Source organism: Podarcis liolepis (assembly GCF_965112155.1).
Source record: "Podarcis liolepis genome assembly, chromosome: 14".
Classification (NCBI taxonomy): domain Eukaryota; kingdom Metazoa; phylum Chordata; class Lepidosauria; order Squamata; family Lacertidae; genus Podarcis; species Podarcis liolepis.
Genome location: NC_139569.1, coordinates 35,254,910 through 35,280,262, shown reverse-complemented (window position 1 = coordinate 35,280,262; position 25,353 = coordinate 35,254,910). Strand labels below are relative to the sequence as shown.

The 25,353-nt window shown below is 43.9% G+C and overlaps 1 protein-coding gene across 4 annotated transcripts in view; it reads left to right on the top strand.

Moving 5' to 3' along the window:
- Positions 1–25,353, top strand: part of NTRK3 (neurotrophic receptor tyrosine kinase 3) — a 421,270-nt gene that overhangs the window by 332,002 nt on the left and 63,915 nt on the right. For all 4 annotated transcript variants that reach the window (XM_083475053.1, XM_083475052.1, XM_083475051.1 and 1 more), the window contains 2 exons: positions 14,896–15,026; positions 22,047–22,219. In XM_083475053.1, coding sequence (XP_083331179.1) covers positions 14,896–15,026; positions 22,047–22,219 — 304 coding nt within the window. The remainder of the gene's footprint in view (positions 1–14,895; positions 15,027–22,046; positions 22,220–25,353) is intronic.

Genomic DNA, 25,353 nt, shown 5'->3' with positions numbered 1-25,353 from the left:
CAACAAATTGTCACTGTTTTTTGTGATGAATATATGCTATATGGTAATTTATGGACCTAATAGGTATCTAAAGCCATTTGCACATGCAGAATGTAGGCACCCTATATATAGAAATGAGCAAACCAGTGATATTTTAGGTAGCAGGCGGGGCCCATTACTTACATCATAGGAGCCTACACAACACAACACAACACAACACACTGTTGTTATATGTAGGTGGGGTTTTTTGATTGTTTGTTTTTTGTTTATCTTATATTTTGGAAATGTACATCCAGTTTTTTCCCCTTTAATTTTTTTGGGGGGCTCCCAAGACAGTCAGACCCTAAGCTATAACTTGTTTAGCTTATACGTAAATCTGGAACTGGACATAGCTAAGAGGGAAGCGGGGGGCAGCTGCCCCCCCCAAGTAAATCTATAAAAAATCCTTAACTGAGGTTCTAGCCACTCTAACATGAAGCCTGCTCCCCCCCAACCTAAATCCTGGCTACCTCCATGGCTCTCCACATCTTTCTGCCAAGCTAGCAAACACCCTCTCCCCTCCTGCATTTCAAGTCACATTCACACGTTTCTGTATAGACCAGAGGGGGGGTGTCTTTACTCTGTACACCTTTCCTGTTTTGTTTCTCCACACCTGCCCTCAACCCTCTGTCATCCGCGCACATGCTGCCATCTGCACATGTGCAGTGGGTGTCTCAAAATGTACACACCTCCACGGAACTGTCAAATTAATGTAGTTTCTATTTTCAAATTGTGCTGGAAGCCGGTTGGAGGGGAAATCCATTAAGCCACAGTGCTTCTGAAGGAATTACAGGATAGATACAGATTACAGCTAACGTCATGTGTACATGGCTTCAACGAGCAGCAGTGGCAGGGCACTAGAGGCAGTGTAAATGGTCAAGTGTGCACATTTGCTTTCTCTCTAGAAGACTAGGAGGGAGACCCCCTGCATGAAATTAAGCCGATAGATACATAAAGTTAGGCTCAGAGCCTCAGGAACTCCAGAAGGGTCGCCAATATGATTTCCTCCAGATATTGTTTGGTCTATACAACTCCCATCATCTCTGGCCAGTGACCATGCTGGTGGGGTTGGTGGAAGTTTATTTATTGAAAACAATTTATATACAGCTTAACTACAATAGTTCCTAAGGGGTTTACAAAGATAAAATGCAAAAAAACAAAACAAAACAAAAAACACAATTAAAACTATAAAGTCAAACATCAATTAAAATGGCAGCTGGAATTGAAAAGTATTCAGTAGGCACCAGAGCAGGGGTCAGCATACCTTTTCAGCAGGGGGCCGGTCCACTGTCCCTCAGACCTTGTGGGGGGGCCGGACTATATTTTGAAGAAAAAAATGAACGAATTCCTATGCCCCACAAATAACACGCTGATTCCAGGACCTCCCGTGGGCCGGATTTAGAAGGTGATTGGGCTGGATCCGGCACCTGGGCCTTAGTTTGCCTACCCATGCACCAGAGGTTCAGTAGGGAGGAGGCCTGTCTGATCTCGGCTGAAAAGGAGTTCCGTAAAATTGCTGGTGGATACAAGACGTGTATCTGAGCCATGTGGTATACAAAGGCATGATGTTGACTACCCCTGCTCTGGATGGATGAATGGATGGATGGATGGATGGATGGGGGCTTCTTGTGAACAACAGCAAGCAGGGGTGTAAAAGCCTGTTTCTTAGGAAGGTGTGAAGTGGATGTGTCTGAAATGCAGCATAGTAAAGGCCGATGGTGGGTATGACTGGAGGGGAATGGAGCTATGAGTTGGGAGGGAGAGAGAGAAACTGGGAGTGAAAGATGAAAGGGAATCCTGGGTGAGTTATTCCTTTTCCCTCTGGCTGCCTAAGAAGGCCTCTAGAGGCTCCGTTGAATCGGAGCAAACAGCAATCCACGGAAAACCCAACTGTTGTTTGCTCCAATTCAGCAGTAAAATGTGGGTTTTCCCAGGGAAAGCACCTGGACAACAAACAAACAAAACGTTCCAACACAGCCTGGACCTGTGTCTAGAAACATGGTACGAAATGGGAGTCTGGATGAGCTCTAGGGAAGCTGGAGAAAGTCAGTTCAGGTTGCATATAAAGGTGAATCTACCTTCTTTGCACTTCCTAAAACAACATGGAAAGTGAAATGCAGCCACCCTCAAAAAATTCACCCATATCCGATTTTTGCAAGGCAGTTCTGAAACCAAGTAATGTGGACCCCTTTCCAAACTGCGATCTTGTGTATGTGAGGTTAGAATCTATAGAAGGTAACCAGACCAACCAGGCCCTTTGTGAAGAGGTTGTCATAGAGACAGATGGGTGGGCCTTCTCCCATCTCACCTGTCATGTCATCCTAGGTTGACAAACGATAGGCCAAGGGAGCATTGTGTGTTTTTGGCTAATGCTGGAAGCTGAGGACACAGAGGCATGTTTGCAGCATGCTGGACCACAAAATTGTGACTTGGGACTTTTCTGGAAACCTAATGAGGAAGCAAGATCTGTTGGCATGTTGATGCATTGAGCCCCTCCATCCTATTATCAGGTTGTATATATGTGTAAACATCCAAAAGACGCCACAGTCTCCACTGATCTTCATTCCAAGGAAGCCAAACTCTGAGTAAGTGCAGCCACTTCTGGAGTCCGTCGCTGCTTGGAAATTGGAGCACACTCAACAATATACAGATTACAGACCCTCCAAGCATCCCTATTTTCCAGGGACAGCCCCAGATTTACAGAAGCTGTCCTAGTTTCTGATTTGATCCTGGAATGTCCCGCGTTTCCTTAGGATATCCCTATTTTCATTGGAAAAATGTTGGAGGGTATGGAATTTTGCAGCCCACCAAGCCAAGGAGATAATTAACTATACAACCTTTAGAAGACATCTGAAGGCAGCCCTATAGAGAGAAGGTTTTTTAAAAAAATGTTTAATGTTTTTATGTATGTTGGAAGCAGCCCAGAGTGGCTGGGGCAATCCAGTCAGATGGGCAGGGTATAAATAATAAAAGTATTATTATTATTATTATTATTATTATTATTATTATTGAATAGGACGTCCCTATTTTCATTGGAGAAATGTCGGAGGGTTTGATATTAAGCATCGTTCTTCAGCCTTATGAAAGATTTCTGGGCAGACACTAAACAAGTTGCACTCTCACACACGCATGCCACAAGCCACCTTGGTTTCAAAAACATTTTAAGAAGTGATGAAATCCAGAACTGAATCAAGTTTTAATTTGAACAGCAGATCTTGCAGTTGGCTTGAGCGAGTGAAATTGGCCTGGGGATTGCACCCTTTTAAGTTTCCCATAATGGGTTTTGGATCCTGCTCGTGGATTTAAAACCTCATTCAAAGAGAATGTTTAGCCCGCATGTTAGCTGCATGAGTTTCTAATCGGGCCTGCGTGATTCTCCTGCCTTTGTCTGCTGAAGCATTTCATGTCAGTCATCAGAAGAGCTGGGCAGCCAGTGTATGAATTGCTAATAACTTGCAGTCATCTGTATAGTTTTGAAATTCATTCAGCAGCAGTTAGTTATGTATCTTAATTACAAGTTGCCTCGCAGATTTGTGAATTTTGCATTTGATGTTAATAGTTGCAGGGGGCTCAGCCGACGTAACGTTTATTGTTACAATCATTCAAAGAAGAGATTAGTGCATAATTTTGAATAATGAATAAATAAGATGATTTCTGTATATTTCCATGGACAACTTGTGAACAGAAAGATTGGGAGGGAGGGCGGAGGTTCTGGGAGAAGAGAAGAAGCTGTAAAAAGAAAAAAGGAAAGGAAAATCACCCTCTTCTTCTTGAATTAATTATTCTCAGTTTTGCATTATGCGCTCACCCATTGTCATTATTCATAAAGCACAGTAGGTGTGAGCGTGGCTTTAGAAGCACATAAAAGCAGGCGTCCCTGCCAGGAAGAGTTTCAGATCGACTCGGGAGATCAATGTGCTGTAGGACAGGATATAAAAGAAGGCAACTTTAAAGCAGGCAAGGAAGAACAGGGAGAAGGAAAGCATTCTAAAGGAAAAGTTTGGAAGAACTAATAAATGCACGGTTGCAAGAAGGGGCCAAATGGCCACAGTAGTTGTGCTCCAGCATGAGCCACAGCAGCAGATACCCTTTCAGCTTTGGGGCAGCCAGGGGAGGACAATATTTCCTCCTCCACCTGTCACACTGCCTGCAATTAGTTGGATGACCATTTGTCACACATGATTTAGTTGAGATTCCTACATTGCAGGGGGTCGGACAAGGTTGTGGGATATACAGTGGTGCCCCGCAAGACGAATGCCTCGCAAGATGGAAAACTCGCTAGACGAAAGAGTTTTCCGTTTTGGAGGTGCTTCGCAAAACGAATTTCCTATGGGCTTGCTTCGCAAGACGACAATGTCTTGCGAGTTCCTGCGGGGTTTTTTTCCTCCCCCCCTTTTTTCTAAGCCGCTAAGCCGCTTATCAGCTGATCCGATCAGCAGATAAGCCGCTAAAAGCTAATAGCACTAATTCGCTAATCCGTCAATGGGCTTGCTTTGCAAGACGAAAAAACCGCTATACGAAGAGAATCACAGAACGGATTCTTTTCGTCTTGCGAGGCACCACTGTAAAGCTGTCAGTCAAGTCCAACATTCTGAGAGAGGACTAACTGCCTCTATGTGGCAGGCAGTTTGGTCAATTGGTTGCTGCAAGGAGTGTGAACTGGTAACTGCTTGGATGCAGTCTTCTCATGACTCGCTACTATCTAGTACAGTGGTACCACGGGTTACAGACGCTTCAGGTTACAGACTCCACTAACCCAGAAACAGTACCTCGGGTTAAGAACTTTGCTTCAGGATGAGAACAGAAATTGTGCTCCGGTGGCGCAGTGGCAGCGGGAGGCCCCATTAGCTAACGTGGTGCTTCAGGTTAAGAACAGTTTCAGGTTAAGAACGGACCTCTGGAACGAATTAAGTTCTTAACCCGAGGTACCACTGTATATAGTTTATCTGTTATGTAACCTAAGCCGGCCTTCAGGAACAACTCTGTAAACCTGAATGAATCTGATAGTAAAGTAGTTTATGTTAATATGATTCAGATTCATGTGTGTTTTCTTTAAGAGAAAGGGATTATCAACCAGGAAGGTATAATTATTGATAGGACTCAAACGAGTTAGCAACCCGCTTGTCACTGCATAAACTCAAATGGGATCGTTTAAACCCTGCTAAATTATATAAACGTTCCCACAAAGGTGACCCACAAGGTCCCTTCCAACTCTACAATTCTATAATTCTAAGAGCCCAGGGTGCAGATCAGAGGGAAGACTTCATCTCCCTAGCCTTCCTCTGGTCCGCTCCCTGGACCAAAAAGAAAGCCATGCCCAGGCACTGCTGTCAGTCGGAGCTTGGACTTTCCACTTGACGCTCTATGTGTTGAACTGCTTGAAGGTAAGTGGGCAGGCCCTCTGTAAGACCTCACTATGGAAGTCTTTTGTTGCCATAGTTGGGGCCAGGCAAGAATTTGCCTTCAGGTGAGTAGGGTCCATATGAAGGCAAACATCACAACTTGATGTAGGTTGAGGCACTGGGGGTGGATCCTTAGTCTAGTTGGATGCCAGGGTCAGAACTCAAATCAGTTGAAAGAATCATCTCTAAGAATCTCACCTGTGATTCCCAGCAACTGACATACAGTGGCCTACTGCCCTTGACAGTGGAAGTAACCATAGCAAACATGATTTGTAACCATTGCTAGCCTTACCCATTCTTACCCATTCATAAGAACTTAAGCAGAACCCTGACGGATCTGGTGAATGGCCCATCTAGTCCACCATCCTGTTCTCACAGGAAGCCCATGAGCAAGACCTAAAACAGCACCCTCTCTTCCTGCCATTTCCAGCAACTGGAATTAAAATGTGGACATAAAGTAAGCCATATCTCTCCCCCATTCTTAAATTTGCCTCCTCTGATTTAAAATAAAAATCCCTACATATGAAAAGCAAGCTTCTCATGACAAAAATGATTTATTTTTTCCCATTTTTCCATTCTTTATTTATTTCTACATTTCCTCCAAGGAAATCAGGGAAACATAATTCTTTCCCCATTCCCCCCCCCCAATTGTATTCTCCAAGCAAACCTGTGAGATAGATTAAGTTATCAGCCAGTGACTTGTCCAAGGCTCAGCCAGTGAGCAAGGCTCAGAACCAGGTCCTAGGCCAAAACTCTATCCATTATTTCACACTGACTCTTGAGGTGCTAAGGTAAATATCTTTCTGCTGTAGCTGTGTTGAATGTGTAGTGTATTATTTTTGTCTGTATCATTCACATATTCCATTCGTAACTTACAGTTTGGAACACTACAGCTTTGTAATTCATGTGCCTTTGGAAACAGCTCCTTGTGCATTTTCCCCTTGTCAGATGGATTAAACAAAAAAAATCTTCATGATGCAGACCTACTTCCAAGAGTCATAAAAAGGGAAATTTAGTTGAAAGTTGCAGACTTGATCCATTTGGCTCTGAAAATGTTGCGGGCCAGACAGAGAAACATTTGGCCCTCCAGATGTTCCTGGACCATAATTTTCATCATCCCTGACTATTGGCCGTGATGGCTTGGGTTGATGGAAGTACAACAACATCTGGAGGTTCAAAGTTAGGCAGTATCAAAATTAGTCTTCACTTTTGCCCTGAACAAAGAATGCAAGAAGCTGTCTTAAACCAGATCAGACTCTTTCTCCATCTGATCCAATAGTGTCTACTCTGACTGGCAGAACTCTCTGGGGTCTCAGGCAGAGAAAGGTCTTCCATATCAGCTGCTGCCTGATCTTCTAACAGAAGCCAGAGACTGAATATTCTGCTTGCAAAGTGAGGGCTCTACCACTGAACTATGAAGTTTGTGTAACTGTCTTAGGCCCTGTCTTTGCTACACATTTAAAGCAGTAAAGGTAAAAGTACCCCTGCCCGTACGGGCCAGTCTTGACAGACTCTAGGGTTGTGCGCCCATCTCACTCAAGAGGCCGGGGGCCAGCACTGTCCGGAGACACTTCCGGGTCACGTGGCCAGCGTGACAAGCTGCATCTGGCGAGCCAGAGCCGCGCACGGAAACGCTGTTTACCTTCCCGCTATAAAGTGGTCCCTATTTATCTACTTGCACCTGTACGTGCTTTCGAACTGCTAGGTTGGCAGGAGCAGGGACCGAGCGACGGGAGCGCACCCCGCCGCGGGGATTCGAACCGCTGACCATGCGATTGGCAAGTCCTAGGCGCTGAGGTTTTACCCACAGCACCACCCGCGTCCCATTTAAAGCAGTACCATACCACTTTAAACACTCATGGTTTCTCCCAGAGAATCATGGGAACTGTAGTTGGAGAAGAGTGCTAAGAGTTGTTAGAAGACCCCTTTTCCCGACACGGAGCTAAAATTTACAGAGTGGTTTAGCAATTGATCCCTCTTCCCACAAAACTCTATAAACTGTAGCTCTCTGAGGGGAATAGGTGGTTGCCTAACAACTCTTAGCACCCTTATCCAACTACAAATCCATGATTCTCTTGGGGAAGCCATGAGTGTTTAAAATGCTTTGGTACTGCTTTAAATGCATTGTGCATATGGGCCCGCACTTACATTAATGAGCATAATTTATTTTTGTGGTACGTGTATCTCCATAATATGTTAAACTTTTCACCTCAAGCCTTGTCATATTTTATAATCTTACTGAGACTGAATATAAGTCCAATTGTATTGAGGCAAAAGGCTTGTGTGAGAGATTATGTTTGTTTCAGTGGAGCATATAAGCATCTGTTTACCTCGAGGACTACAAAACCCAAGATGTATTCTGGCTGTGAGGAAACATCACAAGTCTAGATTGCACCAAATTAGAGGAGTACAAAGGAACAGAGTCTATTTTATATGGATTTTCCATATAAATCCATTACATGGGCTGAGAAATCAATTTTGGTGGATATTGTCCCTATGGGTTTGTTGTTGTTTGTTGTTCTTTTTTTCCGACACAAGACTAGCATGAAGATGTGAAGTGAAATACAAGAAAGGGGAGAAGGATCTGATGGAGGTGGGTCTTATAATAATGGTCAAAATAATATTGATCGGTATCATGGTGTTGAGAAAAACAGTTTGAAAGAAGTTTATTTTCTCCCTCAAGTTATTTACTGGGGTCTTGTCACTCAACAAAATGTGTATTAGCAAGGGAATAGGAATCATAGGGCATGGAGTGAATTAACAGAGCAGGTGACTGTTTCTGAGATGAAAATAAATTGTGTGAACCTGATGCAAATCAATTTTAATTCAGGAAGGATAAACAGCCCAAGCCATTAGCTAGAGAAAGTGATTTGTGCGGCTGTCCATTTTGAGGGCTATAGTAGTTAATTGCAGTCAGGCTTGGGAAGGGCAATTTCATACACCTGTCTGCCTTCTGTGGGCTAAAGTTTGACTTTGGTGCCTCCGGGAGTAGATCACTGTGGTCAGGAAGATGTTTCCCCCTTACCCACCTCCCTTCCTTGGGATCATCAGAAATGGTTTCAGAGGCAGGCAGGATGTTAGTTAGCAAGGAGCAATAAAATTCACTTGTATGACAATGCCCTTGGCAAGGACATCAACAGCTGTGATGGAACTAGGCATACTTCAAGAAGCAATGTCAATGCAAGAACATGGCTGCCTTGTGAATCTGGTCCATCTAGATTGGTATTATCTACTCTGACTTGGATTTCAGACAAGAATCTTTCCAGCCCTACCTGGAGGTGCTGGCGATTGAATGTGTGACCTTTATAGAAAAGCATCTGCCACCAAGCCATGGCTCTTCACAAATAGGAACACAGGAATCCGCTAGACAATTAGTCCACCAAGCCCAGTATTTTCTGCCCTGACTGCATCCATTCTCTGGGGTTTCAGACAGGAACTTTCCCCAGCCCTCCCTGGTGATCCAGGGATGGAACCTGGAAGCTACCAAATGCAGTAAACATGCTGTTCTGCTCAGCTATGCCTCTCTCAAGAGGATTGTCAAGGCGAAACAACATAAGGCTGTTTGTAAGTGGGCTTATGATGATCTGCACAACTTTATTCTTGGCTTCCTCAGACATTTTGCACACGACTGTGAGGATGATACAGAGGTGGTGCCAGCATCAAAGGAGGTCACAGCTGGGTTTCTATAAAAGACAAGGATGGGGAACCTGTGGTCACCAGATGTAGGACTTCAGATCCCATCATTCCTGGCTGTTGCATGTACTGCATGAGGCTGATGGGAGTTGGAGTCCAACAATGATGGGTGGGACAAAAGTTCCCCATCCCTGTTCTATAAGCAGTGTGATTCCACTGTATCTGAAGTGGTACAGTATGACTAGAGCTGATTCTGCTGAGCATGGAATTCTGTTCTAAGGCAGCTATAGATACCTTCTCCATAGCTTAGGGGATTCTACTTGGCAAAGGCTTGCCAAAAATGGTGTGTCTTTCACAAGCATTAAAAGAAGAAATTTAGCTGTTTCTCTTTGGTGGGATTAAGCTGGCACTGCCTAAGAGCGCCTGGAAGTCCAGGTTCCTTTGTGTCTATTTCCAACTTACAAGGCAATTTATCACCCCCTCCAAAAACATGCTTTACACATGCAGCTGGATGAGGTGGAAGAGCCTTTTGATGGTAGAATGAGCCATACTATTTCAGATTGTATGGGGGAGGGGCATAATATTTAATATGCTTATACAGTGGTACCTCGGGTTAAGTACTTAATTTGTTCCAGAGATCCGTTCTTAACCTAAAACTGTTCTTAACCTGAAGCACCACTTTAGCTAATGGGACCTCCTGTTGCTGCCGCGCCGCCAGAGCACAATTTCTGTTCTTATCCTGAAGCAAAGTTCTTAACTCAAGGTACTATTTCTGGGTTAGCGGAGTCTGTATCCTGAAGCGTATGTAACCCAAGGTACCACTGTATTGAAAATCTCACTGCAATTAGAGAGCTGGGAGAACGGGAACCAATAATTCACCCTAGTGGTCTAGGTTGTTGTTGTATAAGATTCCCTCATGGGCTCCTGATTGCTTATTTTAATTAAATTTAAATTTTATTTATTTCCCATCTTTCCCTCCCAAGGTGCTAAAGGTAGTGCACATGGTTTGCTTCCTCCTTATTTTATCTTCACAACAACCCTGTGAAGTAGGTTAAGCGAGAGAGAGACAGGGAGCTTCATAGCTGAATGGGGATTTGAACCCTGCTTTCCAGGATCCACCACCACCATTTGTCTTGTTTGTCTCATAAGAGGAATCTGCAACAAAATAATGCCCTTCATTCCCCCTTCCTCTCAATTTCACTGGTTTCTCTTCCTCAAACAGTCAGCCAATATTCTGTGCTCACTCAACATGCTCTGTCTACATTGGGCTGTTTTGAGGTTCTCACCTTTAAAGCCCCCACCCATCATTTCTGCAAACAATGAGGTTCTGAAGGCCTCTGATGGCGCACTTTGTGCTTAAAAAACTGTGCATTTAAAGCAGTGTCATGTCACTTTATAGCTTCCCCCAAAGAAACCTGGGAAGCATACTTTGTTAAAAGGCGCTGTGAGTTGTTTAGGAGACCCCATTCCCTTCATAGGTCTACAGTTCTCAGAGTGATTGACCAATGGATCCCTCTTCCCAGGGAACTCTGGGAATTGTAGTTCTGTGATGGAACAGTAGTCTCATGACAACTCCTAGCAGCACCCTTAGTGTCAACGTTGCTGAGCTAGATGGAGCAATGGCTTGACTCAGTCCAAATCAGCTTCCTGTATTTGACTGTGCAACAACAGAGCCTCTTTTACAATGAGTTAAAATGCTTTCTCTCTCCCCCCCCCCCCCGTTCCCTGCTGTGCTTGCAGTCTGTTGTCCACAATCCTTCCTAGAATTATCTTGTTGGCTCCTGTTGGTGTCAATTAATGATGTGTGGAGGAGCTGGGGAGGACAAGGGGCAGAGGAAGGGATGGCAATTTGCAGACACCTTGTTAGTAAGGCTGACCGCAACCCAATGGAGCCAGACAACTAGGCTTAGAACACCTGACATCTTCTTCCAACAACAAACAGCAGCTGTTTATCAAGCACCATTCTGTGCATGCCAGGAGACTGTAAATAGCTTTATGCAGATTAACCTCCCAAGTGCCCTCACAACAGAATCTCCTGGGTGTCAGCCTTATTATTCACGAGGAAAGCTGAAGATGAGCTAGCGGAGAAGCGGTGGACATGGGATGGGAAGGTGATTTGACTCAGTTCACATTTAAGGGTGAATCTAACTAATTTGAGCTCTCGGAAACAATACATGAACACAGTTGTCTTTCGAAACCTCAAATTTTGCTAGGCAGTTTTCCAGCCAAGTAATAGGCACAAAAATACACAATAATATGCATATATCAGTGAAGATATTGAACAGAGATATGTTGCATTAGGGAGTATTGCATGCAAACGTGTATATAGGAAAAATTAGCAGTACCCTGCTGATGAGAAGGTGTGTGATTATTATTATTTAAATGATGTTGAAATGAGGACTGAAGTTAAAAGTGGAAAAATGAGAAACCAAAATGGACAGATTTGCCTATTTGTTCCTATCTTCCGATAAGTGCAAAAGCATTGGAGGAGGGTAACTGAAGTGCACCAAATCATTAAAAGAATTTTTTAAAAATAGAAATTAAAACTGAATAAATGCACTCAGTGTAGACAGTACTGAGCGAGATGAAGCAATGGTTCCCTTTAAAGCAGCATTCTAGATTTGCAGCAGAATGGGCTTTTACATCTTTTACATCCTTTACCCTTTTAAATGTGTTTGTGGGAGGGGGTGGGGTTATTGGTATGTGTTGTTCAGTGGCGGAGCTTCATGCTCTGGCACCTGGGGCAGAGAGCAGTGGGGGCGTGACTGGCGTGCATCCCAGGGGGCGTGGCGTGCATCCTGGGGGCATGGCACACCACCCACAGGGTGTGGCCCACTGCCTGCAGGGGTGTGGTGCACGTCCTGGGGGCGTGGTGTGCATCCTTGGGGTGTGGTGCGCCGCCCACAGGGGCATGGTGTACATTCTGGGGGTGTGATGTCCAGTGCATGGGGGGCACCCACGATGGCCCCCCACCGGGATTGTAGTGCTGGGGGCAGTGTGCTCCCTCTGCCCCTTTCTTCCTCCGCCAGTGGTGTTGTTGTTTTGTTCTGGTTTTTATTATGCATTTTGAACTTTTATTTGTATTTTTATGTTGTGAACTGCCTTGAGATCTATGGGGGAAGGGTGGTATAGTACATACACACACACACACACACACACACACACACACACCATCTTAGCTTCAGAACTGCAGGTGATAATCATCATTGCCAAACCATGACCCAGTAGGCTGTAACTGACCTGCCAGGGACCCTATGAAGCCTCAAGAGTTTGCAGCAGCGAGAGGCTTGCATTAGGCTCGGCTGTGCCTCAGTCAGCGCTCCCCAAGGGACCGATCTTGATGGATGGCAAACATTTCTGCTCATTTGTGTGACTTTGGATTAAGTAAAGCCTCCGGGATGCTCCATAACGTGCTGTCCCATTTTATTTATTTATTTATTTCCAGTGAGATAACCAGGTGAGTAGGCCATGCTGGAAGCTGGGATGACAAAGCCGAGCTCTGATTGCGTCTTTATTGATCGCAAACAAAATAGCTTTCATAAAACGGCCCCATTAATAATATCTCTGGCATGACTGGAAAAACGAGCTGCTCAGATTCCTATGGTGTGAGTGCTACGAAAATAACAAAGTCACATGCTAAGAGTGTTCCCATATAACACCAGATTTCAGATTGAATGGCCACATCTTTGATTTTCCAGCACTCAAGCAAGCAAACACAATCCGTACCCAAACACAAGTTTCACGCCTTCCTGACACAAAGTCTTCAGTGTGCAGGAAAGTTTCTTGTTTTGCTGTGGTTTTTTTTACACACACAAAAATACAATTGTTTGGCCCTGTTTACAGTCTGAAGTCGCACTTTTCTCTTCCTACACGATCTGCTGCTTGTATAGACTAGCTCTAAAGGGAAAAAGAACTATTGAATTCACAAGGGCAGCAGCTTGTTAGTTACAGGGTGACTCTGCTGTTCCAGGACCAAAAGATCTACCAAATGCAATTCTCCTTGAAATTCATGTGTGTGTGTGTGTTTGAAATGGAGTTGTGGTATACCATAAAAACTACAGAACCTGTGATGCCTTACAACAGTGGGCAGATAACCACGCATGGAAACACTGGAGACTTTTGCTAAATGTTCTGTTGGAGATCAGAACAGAAACACGGGATTCCCCCAGTGGGTTTCATTTATCCCTCATTCTGGCTACCACACAGTGCCTTAATATCACTAATATTGCTAATTTCAGTATATGCTTTTATTTATGTTGCCCATTAAACAATTAATGAAAAGGTCATTGCGAATTCTCTGAAGCACTATCAGCCATTTTGAGGACTGTTGGTTATGCAAACAGGCACCATCACTCTCCTCAAACAAGCAAAGATGTCTAGACTTGGTAGCTTTTATGCCAGCCCGTAATCTTCTAATTAGCAGGCTTAATTGTTTGAGAGCCATTAAGATGTTCTGTTTCCAAACCTTTGGCTTTCTCATAAGGAAAGAGGTGCCTATGTCTCTCCATCCCCCCATCCCCCAAAGGAAAATGAGTTACTTTTGGATGAATTGATGTTAAAAAGCAACAACGTGTTGCTATTATAAGCATCAGTAGTAAGCTGACCTTTTCTCATTCTGTCATTTTCTCTGTTCTCTCACATCTCAGGAGCCACCAAGACAGGCACAGTCCACTTGAAATATAAAACACAGCAGTGGGGGGTGAATAATTTCATGGGTGGTTTCTTGTGGGGGCCTGACCTACAATTTCACAAGCAGACATGCTGACAAGCACAAGTCAGGATGCAATATAATGGCAGAACTTGACTTGATGAGCTGCAACTTTTGCTTGCCTGCCCTTCATAATTTAGCCACGGGTTAAGGAACATTTGTTCAGTCTGAAGGCCACATTCTCTTCCAGGAGACCTTCCAAGGGCCACCTCCCAGCGGTGGGCCGGGCCAGAGGAAAATGTGGGCGGAGCGATGGATGTTGGCTTTGAACATAGGCTAGTTTCTACATACACACACACACACACACACACACCACTCTCTCCTCCATCTAGCCAAGAAAGAGACATTAAAGGACACGTGCTGAGTGACAGGTTCCACTCAGGCAAAATAACTCAAGGCTGGTGCAAAGCAAGGCCAGTAACAGGATGGAGAATGGGGAGAATCCCAACGGCTAAAAGAAAAGGACAGGGGCCTGAAATTACCCAATCCTGCCCTAGTCATTGGGAATTTCACTTTCATTTGGTTTTGACCTTCCTAAGCAATCTTCCTGGGACACGGGTGGTGCTGTGGGTTAAACCACAGAGCCTAGGACTTGCCGATCAGAAGGTCAGCAGTTTGAATCCCCGCGACGGGGTGAGCTGCCGTTGCTCGGTCTCAGCTCCTGCCAACCTAGCAATTCGAAAGCACGTCAAAGTACAAGTAGATAAATAGGTACCGCTCCAGCGGGAAGGTAAACGGTGTTTCTGTGCACTGCTCTGGTTTGCTAGAAAAGATGGGAGGGTAGTTTTGAGAACAAAGCATGATCAATCAAATGGAGACAAATTCAATAGTTCAGCCACCTTCAGTGAAGAGGGCTGGCTGTCTCTAAATTGCAAAGCACTTAAAGCAGAGGGGGCATCTTAACAATGTGGGATGTCCCTGCTATTGAGGGTAGTTAGTAAAGTTCTGCCTCCTTTGCCAAGCTGGAGAGTGAGAGATAAACAGGTAAGACTTTGCAAATACAGTGAAACAAAAGGGTCATCTTTTTTTGCAAATGAAAATTAATGAGAGCCTGCCAGGTGATGAAAATGAAATTATTTGTTGCATTAACATTAATTCCTGGTTCCCCTCCCTCCTGCCCCTTGCTGCCTACAGATGTACAGCATATTAAGAGGAGAGACATCATTCTGAAGAGGGAGCTCGGCGAAGGTGCTTTCGGGAAGGTGTTCCTGGCTGAGTGCTACAACCTCAGCCCCACCAAGGACAAGATGCTCGTGGCTGTGAAGGTAAATCCCAAGGACACCCAGGCTCTGAATTGCTGAGAATGAAAATTCCACATATAAGTAGAGGCTGTATTTGTAGCTGCTTGGAAGACAGTTGGAAGTATCAGGTGGTACAGAGCTATTCTGGCTAGTCTCCTATTAAGGATTCACTGCAGTGGTTCATCTTACGGGGGGGGGGACTTCAAATGTTAAAAACTTCCTTGAACAGGGCTGCCTTCAGATGTCTTCTAAAAGTCAGTTGTTTATTTCCTTGGCATCTGATGCAAAGACAGGGCTCATGATGAAGCTCAAGCCTTCTTTCTTGAGGGGAATATGTATATGTATGTGTGTGTGTGTGTGTGTGTATACATACATACATACATAAATACACACACACACACACACACACACACACACACACATATATATATACCGTGTGTGTGTGTGTGTGTGTGTGTGTGTGTGTGTGTGTGGTATATATGATAGGTGTGTGTGTATTTGTATATTCACATACAGACAATAATTATTATCCCAAATTAAAAATTGGGAGAAGGTGGCTCTTAATACAGCCCTCCAGTGTACACTAGTGTAGTGGCCAAAATGGTGGAACCTTCTGGAAAAAGTGTATTTCCAAGGTTTGATAACACCACTTTTTTTTGAGTAATACCAGTGCTTTTTTTCTGTGGGGACACAGGGGGACACATACCCCTAAACATTTTGTGAATTTAATGGAAGAAGAAATTCACTGTATTTATTTTTCCTGATTTGAACTGCATTTGTTTTTCCCGATGGTGATTTTCTTGAGTCAAAATGAGAGTAACCCTAAATAGTTTTTAAGGAAAAAAGCACTGAGTTATACCATAAAATTATATATCGATGGAAAGATAATTTAATGAAGAATGTAATGCAATAACTTTTATGAAGGATTATTTATCACAACAGCAGTCATAAAGTGACATGAAACACACAGGAAAAAATGAGATATACAGGTTAAATTGCTGTGTTGGCACTTTGCGATAAATAAATGGGTTTTGGGTTGCAGTTTGGGCACTCGGTCTCTTCTTCAGATACCTTCTTTAGATACACTTCTTCAGATCGTGTGCATGCACACGAAAGCTCATACCAATAACAAACTTAGTTGGTCTCTAAGGTGCTACTGGAAGGATTTTTTTTTATTTTATTTCGACTACGGCAGACCAACACGGCTACCTACATGTAACTGGTCTCTAATAATAATAATAATAATAATAATAAATTTTATTTATATCACGCCCTCCCCAGCCGAAGCCGGGCTCAGGGCGGCTAACAACAATAAAATAGTACAACATACCAAAATCATTCATTATAAAATTAACTCAAATCAAACTGATGGCAACCACTGGGCCAGAGCTCTATGAAGATTGCCAAAGGAGGGAGTCAGGCTGTGCCCTGACCAAAGGCCTGGTGGAACAGCTCTGTCTTGCCGGCCCTGCGGAAAGATGTCAAGTCCCACAGGGCCCTAGTCTCTCGTGACAGAGTGTTCCACCAGATCGGAGCCACAGCCAAAAAAGCCCTGGCTCTAGTTGAGGCCAGCCTAACCTCTCTGTGGCCTCTAAAAGGTTCTCCATCACTGCTCTAGGGAAGCGGGTGGTGTTGTGGTCTAAACCACCGAGCCTCTTGGGCTTGCTGATTAGAAGGTCGGCAGTTCAAATCCACACGCTGGTGGTGAGCTCCCATTGCTCTGTCTCAGCTTCTGCCAACCTAGCAGTTTGAAAGCATACCAGTGCAAGTAGATAAATAGGTACTACTGTGGTGGGAAGGTAAATGGCATTTCTATGTGCTTCCATCGCAGTGTTCTGTTGCATCATAAGTGATTTAGTCATGTTGGACCCAGAAAGCTGTCTGTGGACAAACACCAGCTCCCTTAGCCTGAAGCAAGATGACCACCGCAACCCCATAGTTGCCTTTGACTGGACCTAACCTTCCAGGGGTCATTTACCTTTACCTTTTTACCTGCTCTGCCTCTGCAGCCTGAGGCAGAAATGCTTTTAAATTCCATTTTCTGGAAACCACAGTAGGGAATAGTGCTCTTGTTTTTAGTCCTGCTTGAGGGCTTCCTGGTTGGCCATTGTGAGTGGTGGGTGCTGGACTAGATGGAGCTTTGGCCTGATCCAGCAGGCTGTTCTTATATTCTTACAAAACAAAGCTGCTGGACCATGGACACCTCCAAGCAAGCAACTGACAAAAGTTGGGAGCAGATGGGGGCCTTTAAAGCCCCTGTCTCCAGACTGCTTTCTCCAAGTTCCACCTGCCTTGCAGACAAGTTCAGAGACTTAAAAGGCCAACCTTCTTACCTGTCACCATTAGTTGATATTTAGTTGCCCAGCTGTTCACTGAACTGATGGTTCTAGGATCTAATCCCTACAGCTCCCAATCTCCTTGAAATATCATCGCAAAGTCACTTCCTCACCTTACATTTAAAGCATTATTATATAGTTATATCTCCACCCCCCCAAAAAAACCCCCCAACATCCTGGGAACTGTAGTTGGGTAAGAATAAAGAGTTGCTAGACTTCTATTCCCCTCACAGGGCTGCAGTTCTAATAGTGATTGTTAGATTACTCTGGCGCCTCATGAATCACAAACGGAAGTGTGTTCTAAACTATAGGGGAAACCATGGAAAATGCCCACTTCTAAGATTTAATTTCATTTATGAGTCACTTCCCATAAAATATCTTGAAGCAATTTCACAGTAAAACTTCTGAGTCAATATTTGATAACTATTTATCAAATTTATGTAGATGCCAATCAATAAATGCTACATATATGGCTTACAAAGAAGACAGGATTGGAAAAACAATCTATAATAATTAAAATCAGCAATAACCAATGGAAGACATCAACCGTCTGTGGCCAGCAAAAAAATAGTAGCAGCAAACCTTCCTTGCAACAGAGATAGCATCTGGATTAAGCTACGCTAGGCTACAGCACTAGGCCTAAATATGCAAACAATGCTAAGAACATTAGATGAACCTGCTGGATAAAGCTAATGGCCCACCCAGTCCACCATCTTGCTCCTACAGTGCCTGATGAGATACTCATGGGAAATCCAGAAGCTAGACATTAATGCAACAGCACTCTACCCAGCCAAAATTCCCAGCAAGTGACATTCAGAGGCTCAGTGCCACTGATAGTGGAGGTAGATCATAGCCTTCATGGCTAGTAGCCATTGATAGTTTTATCCTCCATGAATTTGTCTGATCCGCTTTTAAAGCCATCCAAGTTGGTGGCCACCACTGCTTTCTGTAGGGGTTAATTCTACAGTTTCATTATGTGCTACATGAAGGAAGATTTCCTTTAATCTGTGTTGTGCACGGGGGAGAAAAATGTTTCTTTATCCATTTCCCCCATGCCATGAATAATTCCATAAACTCCTGTCATGTCACATCATACTTGCCTTTCCTCTCGGCTAAAAAGTCCCAAACTCTGCAACTTTTTCTTGTTTTGGTTGCCCTTTTCTGAACCTTTTCCAACTCTACAATATCCTTTTGAGGTGAGATGAAAACAACCTGTAATGGGAATTGTAGTTGCTTGTGTGTAAGTCACAGACTTCTCTAAACTGCTTGTTGGTTTAAACCTTTCCCTAACTGAAGCGCACTCCTGTGCGTCTGCTTCAGTCGCTGGCAGAATCCGTTAGTGGGTGTTTCCTAAACTTTTTCCAAGATAAGAATTCTTTGACAGCCAGTCTCCTCCTAGCCTCTCTGCGCGGAAGCCTTCTGCGCAGAGTAGGCGTGCCCAGTGGTGGTCCGGCACTCTCCCCGCTGATCTCACTGGAAGAGCCTTCCCTCCAAAGTGCTCTCATCCTCTCCTTTCTTCTTGGTGTCACCTTGATTCCCTTCCCCCTCGGAACCTCTCTCTCTCTCTCCTTGCTGGTTCCCTCTCCTGCACTATCGGGGCGACTTCTCTCTCTGCTGGTCTCCAATGTCAGTTCCATGACACAACCCATACATGTTTGCAATGAGTGAAGCAAAGCCAGGTGGCCTTTTTTCAGAAAAAGGAACACAAAGCAAGCCCAAAGGTTTTGGTCCACCCCTAATAGTAGACAGCATGGGGGGGTTGTTTGGGTGTGTGTATGTCACAGGGTTGTGAAGAAAATACAAGAGGCACCTCTAAGTTTCTTAAGGCATGATAACAACATCATGAAGATATTAAATGGCTGAAAGTAATCAAGGGCCCAAGATGAGAATGGATGTTTTGCCATCTGTGCACTGCACTATCATCTATCTGAATCATCCATCTAAATGTCTCTAGTCAGGTTGTCCCCCAAGGGAAGAAAATTAAAATGAAATTATGCGATTGTTGAATAGATGTGGGTTAGAATGATAAGACAGGGATTCTGGGGTTTGGGTTGTGTGGTTTGGGTTGTGTGTGTGTGTTTTTTTAAAGTCTGCTCTATTTTAAAAGAGAAAACTTTCTCTGTCAAATGCCGTTCCACAGTATGACACTTCACACCTTGGCAAAGGAGACCAACTTGACATGGTTTTCTTTCAGAGTCTAACTCAATAGAGTCAGACTTCTGAAGAGACGTCAAGTAAGATGGATTCAATCTGCAATAGCTCTTGCTATGTCTTCAAATGCTTTCCGAGATTCCATTCAGACTGTTTTCACACATCATGCTTTTATGAGGTGGTGAGCAAAGGAAAGTGGCCTGTTCCTCTCACTCTTTGCCAGCATAGAATAATAACGAAGATAAAGAAAATGTCACTCTTATTATTTTATTCATTTAATAACTGCCTCACTTTTCAGTCCAAAGGGGATCTTTCAGGCAGTGTGGCAAAATGCAATCAAATTGTTTCAATCCAGGGGCCACACCTGCTGTCCAGGCCCATATTGCCCCCATTTCTTCTTTCAATGCCCAGGTCAGCAGCAGGCAAGATTGAAAAGCATCATAGGAGCAATGGAAGCTCCTAAGTTTAAATCTTTGGTCTTCATGGCCCTTTATTGTCCACACTGACTGGCAACAGCTCTCCAGGCTTCGAGTTTTTCACAAGCCTACCTGGAAGCACCAAGGATGGAACTTTGAACCTTCTTCATGTAAAGCCTGAGCTCTGTCACTGAGAGCTATGGTCCAGATTGCAACTGATGGAGACAAAAAGATGTGATCTCAGGCACTCGTCACCTATTGATTAATGTGAGATGCTCAGTACCATTGCTTGCCAGCTATTCAATGGTAAAAGATTAAATATAATTACATGACCGCAATCACATACTGTTGGATATGAGTTATGATGGCGTATTAAAGTCAGTATCATCCAGTGTCAAATACAGGTACGAAATATCTGCTGAATATTTGACACTGAATTAGGGATGGACAGATCAGACTAGATCCATATTAGTTTGACATGTGCTCAGTTATAAGCTGGTTACATTCTGGCTTTTTTGCAAAAGGAAAAGAAAAGAAAAGAACACAAAAATGTCTTTAAATTGTATGTACATCCTCCTAAAGTACGCTTTTTATAGCACTCTGTGAGTATTCTCCTAAAACAAACTATTTTTACATGAATCTAATGCATTTCCCTTGAAAATATGTATTGTGAATGCTTTGAGATGTATTTCCCCCCTATAATATGCATTTTTATATGCTTCTCCGTGTAGTTCTCCTAAAATATTCATTTTGTGCATGTTTTCTTTGAAAATGCATCATAAAATTCAGTGGTGAATAAACTGATTAATAGCTGCATTCCAGTCTTTATATAAGTGCGGGACCAAGGAATTAGGTCAACCTATTTTAAAAATGTAGACTTAGACTAAATCAATACCTCCCTTTCCCCCTACACTGAAATCCTCAATGAAGAATTCCTGAGAGCATATTCATCTTTAGCTGAAAGCTGTGTCTTCATGAGGAAACATACCAGACACAGGTGTAATATGCTTTCAACTAATTCTTAAACAAACCCAAAGCCACTCCAGTATTAATTCCATGCGCGCAATTGGCAAAAGTACCTAATCATGGCAAACCATGAGTGTGGTTGAGGAGCCATTTTCAAGAAGAATACAAATTTGAGTCTCAGTCTCTCAATAAACTGTTTAAACCAAAGGGAATGAAAACAGGATTTTTTTTGGGGGGGGGGGAATTGCAGTAGAGATGACACACACACACCAAAACATCAATTTACAGAATTAAAGACAGCAAATTCAGCTCTTCCAAAGTAAATGGGTGGACTAGTTCAGAAGAGTTGTAATAAGGAACTATGATGTTTTCTGCCCCTCATTGAGAATTGGTTTCAAATTCTGGGTTCATGGTTTTCCAATTCTGACTGAGCTAGAAATAAGTGGAAGCTATTACCTGCCTGCTCTCTCACAGATGGGTTTGTGGAAATTCCACTTCAATGAGATTTGAGCTTGGGTCAAACACACACACACATACCATTTCATAACTGGTGATCTTCTGGCATTGTTCCTGAATGGATCACAGTGCCCATGCTTCCCACTATATCAGGAGTGGGGAACCATTTCAACCTTCTGGGCAACTTTGTGGGGGGGTCTCATGCTAGTTATCTGCACACCATAGGAAGTTTCCATTTGATAGGTGGCAATCTGTATTTATGGGACACGGGTGGCGCTGTGGGTTAAACCACAGAACCCAGGACTTGCTGATCAGAAGGTCGGTGGTTCGAATCCCCGTGACGGGGTGAGCTCCCGTTGCTCGGTCCCTGCTCCTGCCAACCAAGCAGTTCGAAAGCACGTCAAAGTGCAAGTAGATAAATAGGTACCACTCCGTTGGGAAGGTAAACGGTGTTTCCATGCGCTGCTCTGGTTTGCCAGAAGCGGCTTGAGTCATGCTGGCCACATGACCCGGAAGCTGTACGCCGGCTCCCTCGACCAATAAAGCGAGATGAGCGCTGCAACCCCAGAGTCGGTCACGACTGGACATAGTGGTCAGGGGTCCCTTTACCTTTACCTTTTAATCTGTATTTACTCCATTTCAACAGGCTTAAAGCTTAGGAGGAAAGTGGCCCTTGTTAGCTTCCTCATTTTGTCTTTTTATCCTCCTCTTTCCCTCAGGCCCTGAAGGACCCAACTTTGGCTGCCCGAAAGGATTTCCAAAGGGAGGCAGAACTTCTCACCAACCTTCAGCATGACCACATTGTAAAGTTCTATGGTGTCTGTGGTGATGGAGACCCTCTCATAATGGTATTTGAGTACATGAAACACGGAGACCTGAATAAGTTTCTGAGGTAAATCCTGAACAAACTTGGTTTACAATGATTTAAAGTTCTTAAGGAGAGACCTCAAGAAACCATAAAGCCTTCTGAAGTGGGAATTGTGACCCACCAAGGTGCTAATAATGACTTTTAAAGCCTTGGGCAACTTGGGGCCTAAATATCTGAAGAGGTATCTCTCCCTATACCAATCTGTCATTGAGCTAACATCAGCAGTTGATGTCCTCCTGGCAATCTAAGGGCAATCAGTTATGCATTGACCAGAGAAAGGGCCTATTTTGTGGAGACACTCTGACTATGGAATGCCCTCCTACTTGAAATATGATTGACACAATGTCAAGATCCCAGCAACAATTGAAAGCCCACCTTTTTCCCCATAGACCACCATGGGGAGGACAGTTGCCTTGGCCAGATTCGACCATTGCTGCAACTGACTTTGCTATTGTTTTATCCACTCCATTTATATTTTGTTTTGGTATGAACTATTGTGTCCCGGAGTACTGATAGCTCACCACAGGGAACACCTATACACAGAACCAAAGGTTCCTGGTCCTATCCCTGGCAGCTCATAACAGGCACCGAGTCTGATCTATACCTTCTGCCTCTTATTGCCCCTTCCTTCTTAGCTCTCCACCAATTTGCTGATTACTCCACAGCTCTGTGTAGGTCATTCCAAGACATGCAGAACTTTAGGATGCACTGGACTCACATTATCTTTTACTTCATGCGTGGCTCTTTTGGAAAGCGTGGTTAGCCACTGCTGGGCTGAACCACCAGCAGCAGCACCTTTCCTGCTCACTGAAAATTTCAGCCAGTCTATCTTTTAAGTATTTCATTTATCCTTGGATTCTGGCCAACACCAATCAACCAAAGCTACTAGTCATGATAGCTACGCTCTCACTGCACTATTGAAGACAATGTCCATTAAGGATCACAAGTTGTGAGAGTGCTACACTCAGGCTTTGCTTGTGGGCTTCCCATGGACATCTGACGGGCCACAGGATGCAGGACAAGATGGGGGCCATTTTTATTTGATCCAACTGGGCTCTTCCTCTGTTATGATGTACAATGCAAGGATCTGTGGGGTATAAGATTTCCAGTATTCATGGAGTGCAGCATGCCCTTAAATAAAGATCAGTTGTTAGTTCCTTGTATTTAGAAAATCAGAAGCTAGGTGTGTGTGTGTGTTTTGTTTTGTTTTCCCCCATTGTGTTTATTCAGCGGGAGCATAAATGTGTTAACAATGCAGACAATGACCCATGAGCAATAGAGTTGAGTCCTTGCGACATTTGCCAAGGCAAAGTGCTCCAGCTGTGGAATCTGACTCGTGACTGGGACAAATAAATCCCTTTCCTCGGCTGCCATTTATTTTAGCTGGCATCTAAAAGGACAAGACGTTTTGGGAAGCATCCAAAGAGATGTTTATTAGCAACACGGGCATTTTGAGGGACCCCATTCCCTTTCTGAAAGAAAACCAGAACCTTCGGGCTGTGGTAGCATTAGAGGTGATTTGAAGCATCAGAGCTCTTGATGTTTTTCCTTCCCAGCCCTATAGGCCTACCTTGGATTGGGGAGACTTTGAGAGATTAAATGCATTTTCCAAGTCACTCTGACAAGCTAGCAAAAATCCAAAAGCTTTGTTCCACTAGATTTAACAAAGAAATATTGGCAATTCCCCCCCATGTTGCCAAGGTCAAAGAGACAGCGGCCTCTGAATCCACCTTGTGTTTTTCTAGTTCTCCTCAATGCCTTTCTCTCCATGTAATTAAAACACCATGATTCCCTCAGCAAATCCCATCCTCTACTTGTCGACAGCAAACAGACACACATTTGAAGGCACAGGCTCACTGCATGAATTAGCATCTAAATGAGGCACCATGTTTATGAAAGCCTCCATGTGCCTGTAATGGCTATTGTCTCCAAAGGCTGCAGCTTAATACTGGAAACTACAGGAGGGGAGAGTGCTCTTGAGGTCAAATCCTGCTTGTCGGTTTCCCACAGGCTTCTGGTTGGTCACTGTGAGAACAGGATGCTAGGCTACAAGGGCCACTGGCCTGATTCAGCAGACTCTTCTTATTTTCTTAACTAAGGAGCTTCTATCCAGATCTCTTCCAGATCCTTGCTTCTAGAAAAACAAAAAATGGAAAAGTGATGAAAGTACTCCGTACCAGTTGTTATCATCACAAAAAGCCATAAAACACGCACACATACTTAGAGAGAAAGATTTAGTGACACAGTACAGTACAGAATATCCACTTAAAATTAATACAATTGCTACAACCTGAAAAGTACTAAAGCATCACCCTGCTCCTGGCTTTACTGGAGCCAGCAAAAACCTGTACAGATGAAAAAGTATTGCAGTACATTTAGAGAGTTCTTGGACATTGGCCAGGCTGTGGACGACAATCATTATGCACCTTTTGTTTGAACTTCTGGTACTGAAGGTGATCTCATAAAGTTATTACACATACACACACAGTAGAAGAAAGGGGCTTTGGGGGGGGGGATATTAAAGTTTTCACAATACAATAAAATAAACAATTCTGCATGAAATAAAAAAAAGAAACTTAAGAAAGAAGGAACGGGGGGGGGGGGGACCAGAAAAGGAACAGTGTTTCGCAAACTTGGGTATCTAGCTGTTCCTTGACTACAACTCCCATCATTCCTAGTTAGCAGGACCAGCCGTCAGGGATGATAGGAATTGTAGTCCAAAAACAGCTGGAGACCCAAGTTTGGAAAACACTGGTTTAGTTGGTGTGTTTAGCAATCAATTCCTCTTCCCAGAGAACTCTGGGAACTGTAGTTCTGTGAGGGGAATAAGGGTCTCCTATCACCTCCTAGCATCCTTTACAAACTACAGCTCGCAGAGTTATTTAGGGGGAGTCATGAGAGATTAAAGTGGAATCATAGTACTATAAATGTATGGTGTTAATGTGGTCCAGGTCGGCTCACACCATAATCCACAAGGATCAAATTCCTCAAGCATCCCTGTGTCAGCCCTAGACCTGTCCTCAGCACTCGCCTTTTCCACTATAGGTGACTCCTAACAATGCAAGCCACTTGACCTGTCACATCCCCATTTGTGGAGCCCTGTCATCTCCCTCTCTTTCGACAATGCATTTTGGAAAGCATCTGAAGGAGAGCCGTGA